Source organism: Ursus americanus, chromosome 7 (genome assembly GCF_024610735.1).
Source record: "Ursus americanus isolate L20-20 chromosome 7, mUrsAme1.1.p, whole genome shotgun sequence".
In the NCBI taxonomy this organism is placed as follows: domain Eukaryota; kingdom Metazoa; phylum Chordata; class Mammalia; order Carnivora; family Ursidae; genus Ursus; species Ursus americanus.
In genome coordinates, this window is record NC_142133.1 from 13,531,485 (window position 1) to 13,544,661 (window position 13,177).

General features: G+C 37.3%; 1 protein-coding gene across 2 annotated transcripts in view; it reads right to left on the reverse strand.

Moving 5' to 3' along the window:
- LRPPRC (leucine rich pentatricopeptide repeat containing) overlaps positions 1–13,177 on the reverse strand; it is a 106,113-nt gene that overhangs the window by 26,827 nt on the left and 66,109 nt on the right. For both annotated transcript variants that reach the window (XM_087863360.1, XM_045771856.2), the window contains exons 26-27: positions 4,821–4,889; positions 3,899–3,989 (exon numbers count right to left, since the gene is read on the reverse strand). In XM_087863360.1, the coding sequence (XP_087719486.1) occupies positions 3,899–3,989; positions 4,821–4,889 (160 nt within the window). The remainder of the gene's footprint in view (positions 1–3,898; positions 3,990–4,820; positions 4,890–13,177) is intronic.

A 13,177-nucleotide genomic window follows, 5' to 3' on the forward strand; every position in this document is an offset into this window, starting at 1 on the left:
GCACACTTCACTATGTAATTCTTAAAACTTAAAATTCTTAAAATTCAATTCTTTGGCTTGAATGGTCAAATTCTGGCGCACAAAACTGAGATTGTTATTGAATATATACAATTAGAAAACTTATGTTTTAGGCGTTTAGTCCTTAATTGGTGGGTTATAACCTGTATTTATTCAAGTGCTAATTCTTTCCCTTCCCCACCCCTTTCTTCCTTTTGAGGAACTATTTCATGCTTAAATTCTAATTTTATACCAACTTCAAAAAAAAGAAAACCAAACTCTGCATGTATCCAGATCAGTCTCAGCAGTTAAAGTAGCTCCCACAGAGGACCGTAATCCCAAACTATGCTAGGTATCGAGGAGGACACTGCAGATAAAAAGGTAGTGCTCTGTGCAGTTAGGCCTGTAACCAAGACTAACAACACGAAGTGAAAGAACAACTGGAAGGATGTACAAGGTACCACGGTAGTCCAGGGGAGGCGGAGGTGGTCAGCCTCACAAACCTCTTTTTCCTATGCAGATGACCTTTTGCTGATGCTTTTTTTTTTTTTTTTTAAGATTTTATTTATTTGACAGCGAGAGAGAGACAGCCAGCAAGAGAGGAGTGGGAGAGGAAGAAGCAGGCTCCCAGTGGAGAAGCCTGATGTGGGGCTCGATCCCAGGACTCCAGGATCACGCCCTGAGCCAAAGGCAGACGCTTAACGACTGAGCCACCCAGGCGACCCTGCTGATGCTTTTTTAAAAAAGAAAAGAAAACAACTTCTAAGTTCATCTTAAAATTTCCTTTAGGAATAAGTAGTCTCTGAGGTTTATTACCATTTTTTTTCTCCTTAATCCCCTCCCTCTGCTCTGTTGGACACCTTCCTCCAGTGTTTTGCTCTGTATTTGAGCCAATAGTTTGAAGAACCCTGTAACGTGAGGGTGGCCTCTAAGGCTGGAAGTCAGAGGAAGCATTACAATGAAGTATACGTTTTAACCCGGTTTGTATACTTCATACCTTTGTAGTGCTATAAATAGTTAATGCGATTGTGATAACCCTGATCCTCCCCTTTCTGAAGAGCAAACATGCTCCCCTTTGTTGGCCCCCTCTTTTCATTTTGCCCTTGGACCACTTACTTAAACATGTTAAATAATTTATAATGCACTACGAACTCAACTTATTTGAAAGGAACACATGATATGGAATGATATATGAACTATGGTCCTACTATACTTGAAAAATCCCTATTTTGGATTGTGAATTTTTTTTTTTTTAATTTATTTGACAGACAGAAACAGCCAGCGAGAGAGGGAACACAAGCACGGAGAGTGGGACAGGAAGAAGCAGGCTCCCAGCGGAGGAGACTGATGTGGGGCTGGATCCCAGAACACCGGGATCACGCCCTGAGCTGCAGGCAGACGCTTAACGACTGCGCTACCCAGGCGCCCCTGGATTATGAATTTCTGAGAAAATTGTTTCGCCTACTGGAACTTTCTATGAGCTCTTTTTCTTTCTTTTTCTTTTTTTTAAAGATTTTATTTATTTATTTATTTGAGAGCGAGAAAGCATGAGCAGCGGGGAGACGGAGCAGCAGACTCACCGCTAAGCAGGGAGCCTGATGCAGGGCTTGATCCCAGGACTGTGGGACCATGACCTGAGCCGAAGGCAGATGTTCAACCGACTGAAGCTCATTCTTTCTCACGATGTAATTTTAGTCCTTGAAAGAGGCTGGCCTAATTATTTTTGGGTATTAGTTGAAGAGCAATTTTGCTTTGTTTTAAAATGGTACTCCCCCCACACATACACACACACACTTAATGTTGTTGTGAATTACAACATACCACAGAAACAGGCACAAAACAAAGATACACACTGCTCAATGGTTTATGATAGCCAACATTCATATTGTCTAGATAAGAAATAGAAAGTGAAACTTTTCATACCTTTAAATACTACTTGTACTAAAAGTATTTCATTTTCTATTTACTCTGTACAGTAGGATGTTCACAGATGATCTGTTAAAAGAATCTGTCACAATTCAAACTTTATTTCTATCTTTTCTAATACACTTTGACCTTTCATTGTGATAATCTTGCAATCTTAGTTCCTAGACGTGTAACAAATACTACATGAATGAAGCAACCCTTCGCCTGCATAAAGAAAATACTATTTTTCTAAGATGACAATATTTTTACCTTCTTACTGAATATTTTCTTGTATTCTAAACACTTCAGTTTCTTTTTTCATATATACGGATAGTTTATTACGTGTATATATTATTGGAAAATAAAACTGATTTACATTTGTAATTTTGCCTTAAAATTTTTTTCAAATCTATTTTTAAAAATCCAGTATTTACAACTCTGGCATTTGTTCTACCTCAGAAGGTATTTTTGTGCTATTTTCTTCAAGTACTTACGGCCACCGATGTTTCCTTTTACACTACGTGGCTTCCCTTCATCATTATAAAATAAAACATGAGTATGTTCCAAATTACTAAAGATTTAAGCAATACGATACTGTACAGAATCAAAAATGGACATGTCATTTTGCCTACCCCTCAGAAGTAACTTGTCAACTGGCCATCCTTCCAGTTTTTTCTATATTTCTATCTATTATCCTTTTTCATATATACCTATTATTTTGATTGTTTCATACACTACATGTTTCATACTCTATGTTTTGTGGCTTCATTTTATACTTAATATGAAATACACTCACAGGGAGAGATCAATGCCTTTTCTCTCTAATACCAAGTTTAAGTGCTGGTGCCCTTGGAACCTCTGAAGTTGACCACTGATCTTTTTCTTTTTAATTTGTGAATTCATGAATTTTTAAAAAATATATCTGTGTTTCAGTTTATTGCAATCATAACTCTTTTAGGTGCTCAGAAGTTCCATCTTTGACCAGTGGGGACTCCTTTACATTGGCTCCTATGTCGTTTGACACACCTCTCTAGTTTTTGATTGTTTTCAGACAGAACAAGGACAATCCAGGCTTGTGTAGCATAACCTCAATCCCAGACGTGGATTCCTTATTTTAGAGGGAAGATTATTTAGAGACCATAATCAAACCATAATTTGGAAATTACCCCATCTGATAAGTAAATATAAAAACTTACTGACTTTACAATTAAAACCCTGAACTAGAAATTTTCATCTCTTAGTTCAAAAGCATAGAGACTGTGCACGCAGTGCCAACGGTTGTTACTCACTGGTCATATAGCCATAAATTAAACCCCACAACTGTGTGTATTCTTGTAAAATCACTAGCCATGTCCAAAATCGTTGGTTGAACAGCTTAACAGTTCTGAGGGATTATTTAGTAGTTAGCCCCCTTGTTCTTTTTTTTTTTTAGCATTTTATTTATTTATTTGTCAGAGTGACAGAGAGAGAGATCACAAGGAGGAGCGGCAGGCAGCGGGAGAAGCAGGCTCCCCACTGAGCAAGGAGCCCGATGCGGGGCTCGATCCCAGGACCCCGGGGTCATGACCTCAGCCGAAGGCAGACGCTTAACTGACTGAGCCACCCAGGCGCCCCTGGGAAAAGATCTTATACACATGAACATGTCAGTGATTATGTGATTTACAGAAGTGACTGGTAAGTCTACTGGAGGACTTAAATAAAAAGAAAAAAATTAGTCTCTCCTCAAAAGCTCCTATTAAATTCTGTGGCCCTGATAAAGATTTTTCTCACCTTCTCATTACTGGAGTAAGATTGTCAGAATTTATGAAAATTGCATGGTGTCTAGTGATACAATATAACATTCTGTGATAAAATACAATCTGGCCTCTACTTAAGCCTCTGTTGAAAACCACACATTTGACAATCACTAGACCTTCCTGATAGTCCTTTCTTGCACCTGCCTTCAAGAGAATAAATGCCTCAAGATGAAAACATGAGGAATAGTCAGATTACTTACTATATAATTTCAGCAGATTGTAGTACAGCTGGTCTCTATCACATTCAAACAGCTTCTGTGTCAGCTCCACTAATTTTTCTAGAACTTCGACCTTAAAGATAAGATTAACAGATGGATCTATACTGTGTAAAGGATGTATTTCATAGCTGACAAATCTCAGTTTAATAATCCTTCAAACAAGCTTTACCCGAAGGGCAGATTAACTTCAATTCAAAAGTTAAAGAGCTGAGCACAACAAATGTGAATGTACTTAATGCCATTGATGTGAACACTTAAAAATGGTTAAAATGGTAAATTTTATGTTATATATGTAGTTTACCACAATTAAACACAATTTTTTTGTTAAGTTAAAAATCTGAAGGACTCGGTTGTCAAGAACAAAACATGAACAATATTCTGGTTGAGGGAACCTCCATGAAGATGCATTCTGAAGAATTCGAAGATATCTGCAGTAGAGGACTCAGTGAGTGTCTCCTCTGTTTATTAATAAGAATACTCCCCCACCCAAGTGTTACACTCCTCTTCCCCTGTGGCTTTCACTTGGCAGGCTATGAACAGCTATCTGCACTGGAGGAGACGTAAAGTAGAAACTCCACTGGGCTCCCGTAAGTGACTCCTCTGGTCACTAAGGACTGAAGCAGATTTAAATTGCAAAGGAAACAAGGTGAGCCTGCTCAAGCCAACAACTAGGATAAAGCAAGCTAAAATCTTCAGGGCCCGAATTAAAATTTTTTAGGGATTCTACTGCAACTCAGGAATAAGAATTAAGCTACTGCTTATTTGGAAAACAACCAAGATGCTGCTGCTTGCATTAATAATGCTGTATGTCCTGAAATCCCCAAATGCTCATATGACATGCAGGAAGGACACCTGCTTGTTACTCACAATTTTAGGTGCTCAGAACCAGAAATTAAACACAAACCTGATTACTTGAAATACATCTATCACAAAACCACTGAAGTCTTGCAGATCGAGCTCTAATGCCTGGAGTCTGTAAAATAAAATCATCATAGAACACATAGGGGTAAGGCTTAGCTACATGTTCATTTTCCCTCAAAGAAAACAATTTCACTTCTAATGAATTTGCTGCCTCCTTCCTAAACAAATACTATAAGAAAAGAAACCTTTAACTTAATACCACAGTTACCAAAGACTTTTAGGATTAAAACAGAGCATAAAGAGTAAACTATATTTAACCAGTATCTAGAAGATTTGGGTTATGTCAAAATGTTGCTTTGCAGGTCAATTTTCATTCCATAAATCTTTAAATATTAAAATGGTTAAACTTTTTTTAGTTCAGAAAGAAACCTTGACTTGGTGAACTAAATCAACTCCAAAAGACGTCAAATTAAACACACACACGCTTCAGAGATCCCAATGGATTCAGGAAGCCAAAATTATTAATGTTACACAAACTTATTAACCATCAACAGAACAATAAACCAATGGCTTTTACTTTTAAAAGAAACATGCTTTGTAAAATTTAGTGATAAAAGTATTCTGACTACCACAAATGCTTGCCTACTATCTAAAACTAAATGTGTAAAGAGCGAGGTACTTAAAACAAGCTAAGTACTTAAAATTAGTCCATAGTCTTAGTTTATTTCAATTACTGAGATATGTTAGATCCTCAATCAGAAATTACTAGGGTTTAGTCAAGAACTCTGGCTTCAAAGCACTTATTTTATAATTTTGGATACTGGAATAAAAGGCAAACTAATTCACACATAATTCCAAGGATTCGTCACTCTAACCATAGTATTTTCATCATGTGTAAGAGGGTTTCCCCATTAAATACTACATTTCAATCACATCATTATGATAAGAAAACGACACACTCATTAGCCCTGGCTGTTCCAGTCTAGAAGAGGCGCCTCCACTGATTTCTCCACGCAGCTCTGTTGACTAAACCAGGGATCCCTCAAATCTGATCTTTTATTTAGAAGTCCTCATGATTTTTTATTCCTTAAAATAATATTGTACGATGTTAAATTAAGAACTGAAGCAGACACTAACATCTCAGAGCTTTGGTAGAGTGACAGAAAAACTGGTACAGCAGAGGTTGTAGAAGTGTTATTCTGACTGTGCAAGTGTGAGCATTGTGGGATACAAGAAATAAATGCTGAATAGATCAAGTGCTGAAATATATTCTCAAATACCATTAATGTTTACATTTGCATGCAATTTGTACTCAAGGATTTTCTCACATTATCTCTTTGATTTCACATGAATTACACTGAAAATGAAACCAATAAAAATGAAACTAAATGAAATCAAATGTATACAAAAAGCCCTTGCAAAAATACTGGGAAGTCCTCTTTAGAAGAAGGCAAAATGCAAGGACTACATACTTATAACTTCAACTTACTGCTTATCCAAATGCCAATGACCTAAATAGCACAACTTTTATGGTAAATGCTTCCTTTCTGTGGCTGATTAATCTGCCTGTCACTGGCAGGACAGCTGACTTATACGGCAGATATTCCTATGTTTCATTTTGAAATTGAGAACTGTTTTCACATTCTAAATCTCAATCATCAAAAGAACATCTAGGTCAGATTAACTAAATCTCCTAGGCTTCTGTAATAGTCTACATTTCTGGCTTATCTCTTAACATCTTATTGAATTTTAAACACTACAAGTTGAAAGCAAAAATAGAAAATGTAATAAAAATATGGAGCATAGAATTCTAATTGGGATGCTGTATAACTTATCAAAAACCAGTCAATGCTTAATTAAAACAATGAACTTACCTAATTTTTTCTGTTTTTGCTACATACAATCTAATTAATGGTCAGTGAAAATAAAATAATTATTGTAATTAAAAACCTGGCATGTTTGTTTCCACCGAGGTTACTGTGCTTCAAAACATTCTTTGTGAAGTTCCAATTTAGTACTACGTTCACTTGTGTAAGAGTAATAGTAATGCAAAATAAAAAATCATTTTCATTTAATTTTGTTACATTACTCTGATGTAAATTTGCTGTTACCATAATAGGCTTCTATATATACTAGTAAAAAGACCTATCAAGTAATTATTATCTTCAAAGTGGAAAGAAATGAAGATTCTTCTACTTCAAACACTATCTCAAGGAAAACCATCTTTTTTATTTATTTATTTATTTTTTATTTATTCGAGAGAGAGGCAGCGAGAGAGGGAACACAAGCAGGGGGAGTGGGAGAGGGAGAAGCAGGCTTCCCGCTGAGCAGGGAGGCCGATGTGGGGCTCGATCCCAGAACGCTGGGATCATGACCTGAGCAGAAGGCAGACGCCCAACGACTGAGCCACCCAGGTGCCCCTCTAGGAAAACATCTTAAGTTTGACTCAAATAGAAGTTTTTACCTGTCTTGATTTTTTCCTGCCATTAGTGCTAGAAACGTGAAACGGAAAACAAATGAGCAACTATCTAAGCCTCATAACCTCTACTCAACATAGCAGGAAAAAAATCAAATGCATGAGAGGGAGAGGACAAGCAAAAACAAGAACCCAACTATTTATCTTCATAGCTAGAATAGCAAAGGAAGAAAAAGGGTATCATGGAAGTTACTAAATCTTTCAATATTTGTCCTTTTCTCTAAAATCTTCAGAGATAGGGGCACCTGGGTGGCACAGTCAGTTAAGCATCCAACTCCTGGTTTCAGTTCAGGTTGTGATCTCAGGGTCGTGAGATGGAGCCCCAGGTAAGGCGCAAATCAGCATGGAGTTCACGCGAGAGTCTCTCTCTCCCTCTGCCTCTCCCCCCACGCGCACACGCTCTCTTTCTCTCAAATAAAGAAAAATAAATTTTTTAAAAAAATCTTCAGAGATAGACTTAAAGACCATGTCTAGAGTAAGGAGGAAAATATGACTGGGCAAACATGATCCACTTAACCACATGTTATAGGAGATACTAAGTAAACTAACTCATGGGTGGGGGGTATGAATTGGCATGAGAACTGACATCTCTTGAAATTTGGGAGGTCAGGGGAAAAATAGCTCTAAAAATCATTCTGTATATATAAGATCCATTCTGGCTTATTAAGGAAGGCAAATTAGGATAAAACTTTGCATGTGACCACGTAAGAACAAAGGGAAAAGCCACAAAGACTGGGAGATCACTGTAATCCAAACTTTTGGTCCTAAACACAAAACCATAAAAAAGGTTTTGCTCCTGAGAAGACAGTAAATACACTCTGGCTACCATGTGATGGAAAGGTAACAGCAGATAAAAAGAGGGGGAAAAATCAAGAAAGAATAATTCTGGAGAAAGGGTAAGTTCTTTTGGTGGGTCAGATATGGAGGGGTCAAATCATGGAGATCATATTGCAATATATAAATGCATCAAATCAAAACATCGCATACCTTAAACTTACACGATGCTATATCTTATCTCAATTTTTTTAAAGATTTTATTTATTTGAGAGAGAGAGAGAGAGCGAGAGAGCGTGCACATGCACATATGGTTGGAGGGGCAGAGGTTAGCAGACTCCCCACTGAGCAGAGAGCCCGATGCAGGGCTCGATCCCAGGACCCCAGGACCACGACCTGAGCCAAAAGCAGACGTTTAAGTGATTGAGCCAGCCAGACACCTCTATCTTATCTCAATTTTAAAAAGAGAGCGAGATCACAGACGTAGAAATGGTACAGGAGAACCAAGAGAAAAATGTGAAATCAGGACCCGATTTCAAATTCCATGACTACCACTAACTACACAAGCTCTATACTGACACTCTGAACTAAAGTTTCCTGCCCTAATTACTTCTGAGTTGTTTTGTGAGCCTCATATGAAGATGTGCATGAAAATCATTTAGAAGTATAAAAGTGTAACTAGTATTAGTTATACTGGTTAGCTTGTAATCTAAGTTTGCACCTCTGAGGAAAAGGCTGAAATGAGAAATGCTAAGAACATTTAAAGCAGACTCTTACTCAAAGATCTTTGTGTTGGTACTTGGAAAACTTAGCAGGCCCTGGCACAAGATGGGCACTAAGTACGTGATTACTGAACTGCTCAAAGGGCTAAGAATAAACATAAATACTTCTTTATAGAAACCTTCAGTGTAGTTATTTAACATTTCATACCATAATTTAACTCTTCATACTTGTATGTATCATCCCTTGCTGGACTTAATGTCCAGTCTTAAAACACAAAGTGAATTACCCAAACAATGTGTTTTTTTTTTTTTAAAGATTTTATTTATTTATTCCACAGAGATAGAGACAGCCAGCGAGAGAGGGAACACAAGCAGGGGGAGTGGGAGAGGAAGAAGCAGGCTCACAGCAGAGGAGCCTGACGTGGGGCTCGATCCCGGATCGCCGGGATCACGCCCTGAGCCGAAGGCAGACGCTTAACCGCTGTGCCACCCAGGCGCCCCTACCCAAACAATGTTAATTTATCCTTGCAACACTTCCTTCCTGAGAGGTGACTGAAGTACCTTAAAAAATACTTGACTGAAAAAATAAAGTCCTTTTTTAAGTGAGAAAATACCATCTTATTATATGCCAACAAACTGGACAACCAAGAAGAAACAGATAAATTCCTAGAAACATACAACCTTTCAAAACTGAATCAGGAAGAAACAGAAAATTCAAACAGATCAATCACTAGCAATGAAATTAAATCAGTAATCAAAATACTCCCAACAAAGAAAAGTTCAGGACCAGACAGCTTCACAGGTGAACTCTACCAAACATTTAAAGAAGAATGAATACCTATTCTTCTCAAACTATTCAAAAAATATAAGAGAAAGGAAAGCTTCCAAATTCATTCTACGAGGCCAGAATTACCCTGATTAAAAAGAAAGAAAAGAAAAGAAAAGAAAAGAAAAGAAAAGAAAAGAAAAGAAAAGAAAAGAAAAAATACCATCGTATTTTATTGTAATTTCTAGCAGAAGGAACATGGAACTAAACCACAGGAGGCCTGGGCTTTAGACCAAATCTCTGCTATGATGAACCACAGAAGAGGTATCACCTATAGGGACAGAACAAAATGTCTGTCTTTGTGTGTCAGGGGCCTTAACGGTAATGACATTTCACTTACTTCTAAGAAATGATCCTAAGTAAATAATCTGAAAACCAAATATACCTATACCTATAGGTTAAGATGTGAATTATGGTGATTTCTTTTACTAATAAAAATTTTTCTCAAAAGAAAAATGGGCAAATAAACTTCAGTTCACTTATACTATGGAACGATGTGGTCATTAAAAATAATGATCAGAAGAGTTCTTAATTATATATGCATGGAATGCACAAACAGTGATGCAGGGTGAAGCTATGGCTCGATTTATTTCAGTTATATATAAAAGAAATATGTGCTAAATAAAGGACAGAAGAACCACAGAAACGACTAGATGAGTAATGGGATTAACAGTACGTCTTCATACTTGGCATATTTTAAAAAGGAATATGTGTAAATTTTATTTCAATGTATTCACAGGGGAAACAAAGTCACATTGATCATCAGCACTGGTACAACACAGAACACAGTTCACAAAATACTGACCTCATATTATCATGTAAGTTTGTAAAAAATAATTTGTGAACATTTCCCCAATTTCATCCCAGAACATGCCAGAAGAACACTGAGAAGATTTAGGGATAGTTACCCCGCAGAGGATGAGACTGCAGGAGAGACAAAAGGACTGACTTCAATACATGGAAGACTGTCACATGGAAAGAAGGGAATAAAAGTAACATTTACTAAGCATTTAATAATGGACCAGACACTTTTCAGTGTTATCTGACAGAGTCCTAAGAGACAGAACAAAATGGGGCGCCTGGGTGGCTCAGCCAGTTAAACATCTGCCTTCAGCTCAGGTCATGATCCCAGGGTTTTGGGATCGAGTCCTACATTGGGCTCCCTGCTCAGCCAGGAGCCTGCTTCTCCCCTTCCCTCTGCCGCTCCCCGTGCTTGTGCTCTCTCTTGCTATCTCTCTCAAATAAATAAATAAAATCTTAAAAAAAAAAGAGAGAGACAGAAGAAAGATAAAAGATGGAAGCACTTTCCTGCCTCAGGGCCTTTGCACAGGAAGTTCCATCTACCTGAAATGCTTTTACCTCCACTCCATTTGGCTGGCCCCCAATTTATCCTTTAGTTCTCATCCCAAACATGACTTCCTCAGAAAGATGGAGTCTGCAATAGGTCTTTTCTACAGCAGTTACTGCATTATATAGATTAATTTTTTAAAGGTCTTTCTCTAGGACCAGACCATAAGATGTCATCAATAATTATTTATTATCAGGGCGCCTGGATGGCTCAGTTGTTTAAGCGTCTGCCTTCAGCTTGGGTCAAGATCCCAGGGTCCTGGGATCGAGCCCCATGTTGGGCTCCCTGCTCAATGGGGAGCTGGCTTCTCCCTCTGCCCCTCCTACCCGCTCATGCTCTCTCTCGCTCTCATTCTGTCTGATATAAATAAATAAAATCTTTAAAAAAATTATTTATTACTGATATAAAGAAGGGAGTGAGGGAAGAAAGAGACAGGGAAGGAAAGAGGAAAGGAGAAAAGAAGAGAAGAAGGGAGGCAGGGGAAATTGATCAAATAGGATGGACCTTGAGGGTATTATGCTAAGTGAAATATGTCAGGCAGAGAAAGACAGATACAGTATGATCTCACTTATATGTCAAATCTAAAACCACCAAACCTTTAGAATGGTATTTGCCAGGGGCTCAGGGGAAATGGGGAGATACTGGCCAAAGGGTACAAACTTCCCTTGTAAGATGAATAGGTTCTGGGGGCCTAACATTCAGCATGGTGACTATAGTTAACAATACTATACTATACGGGCGCATGGCTGGCTCAATCAGAGGAGTGTATGACTCTTGATGTCAGGTCTTGAGTTTGAGCCCCACACTGGGTGTAGAGATTACTTAAATAAATAAAATTTTAAAAAAGAAGTTTTTAATAAAAAAGAGAAACAATACTGTATTATATACTTGAAAGTTAAGAGAATAAATCTATGTATCTATATGCACTTATGTACATACACCTATATCTATCTATATTTTTTTTAAACATGGAGCCCAATGCAGGACTTAAACTCTTGACCCTGAGATCAAAACCTGAACTAAAATCAAGAGTTGGATATTCAACCAACTGAGCCACCCACGCGCCCCACTAAAACAGTAAATCTTAAATGTTCTCATCACAAAAAAGAAATAGTAAGTATATGAGGTGACAGAGGTGTTAACTAATGCTACTGAAGTAATCACTTTGTAAAATGTAAGTAATCAAATTAACACGCTATGCTGTACACCTTAAGCTGACACAATGTCACATGTCAATTCTATTTCAATAAAGCTGGAGAAAAAGAACTATTTAGAGATTTCCCCTTTCTACTTCTTTGCTTGACCTCTAATACCTGTAATAGCCTTCCCAGCCCCATCAAACTCTCTAATGTTAAAGAATACCATATGCATCGACCCCCACCTCATGCTCCATTTCCTCCAGAAAGTCTTGCCTAATTTCCTTCACTGGGAATACGTTAGATCCTTGAACTCTCAGAAGTATTCATACTTTTCTTGTAGCAGATAATACTTCTCAGTCTCATATAGTAATTATTCTCACACATTAATCTCACATTCAAGGAGCTTCATATTAGCTCTTGGTCTGATTCACTTTTAGTAAATCTTTGTCTGACTCACTTTCTTATTCTCTTTCTTTTGGAAGAACACACTTTTTCTGAGTACAAGTATTTATATGCTCATTATAGAAAACTCAGGAAATACAGAAAAGCATAAAGTAGAATAGCAGCTATAAGTCCACTTTCCTGCAATAATCCATGTATAGAAATAAAATGTAAGACAATATTACAATGTATTATATACATGATATATGTACACCAGCTCATTTAAAAAAACAATACGAGTCCTATTATACACTGAATCCTACCTCTCCTTTCTTCATTTAATATGAACATTTTTATGACTGGCTTATCTTATCTCCCACAGTGCTTGAATACAAAGAAGCTTCACTGTGTATTTTGCTTTGGAAACTCAACCCCAGCAAATCTACCCATTGATAAGACACTATTGCATTTTTGGGAATGATAAAAAAAAAAAAATGTTGCTCAGTATTTACAATATTCTTTCACATGCTGATACAGTCATAGTTTATTATATCTTATTACTTGTTATATTTTCAATAATCCTTAGAAAACTATAAGAGAATTCCAGGCCTTGAATTTTAATAGTGAAAAAAGCAAGTTCCCACTTTAATTCATACCCAACTAACCACTAAAAAAAAAGGAAACTAGAAATATGCTTCAGTATATTCCCATGTATCACACACCTGCTGTCCTAC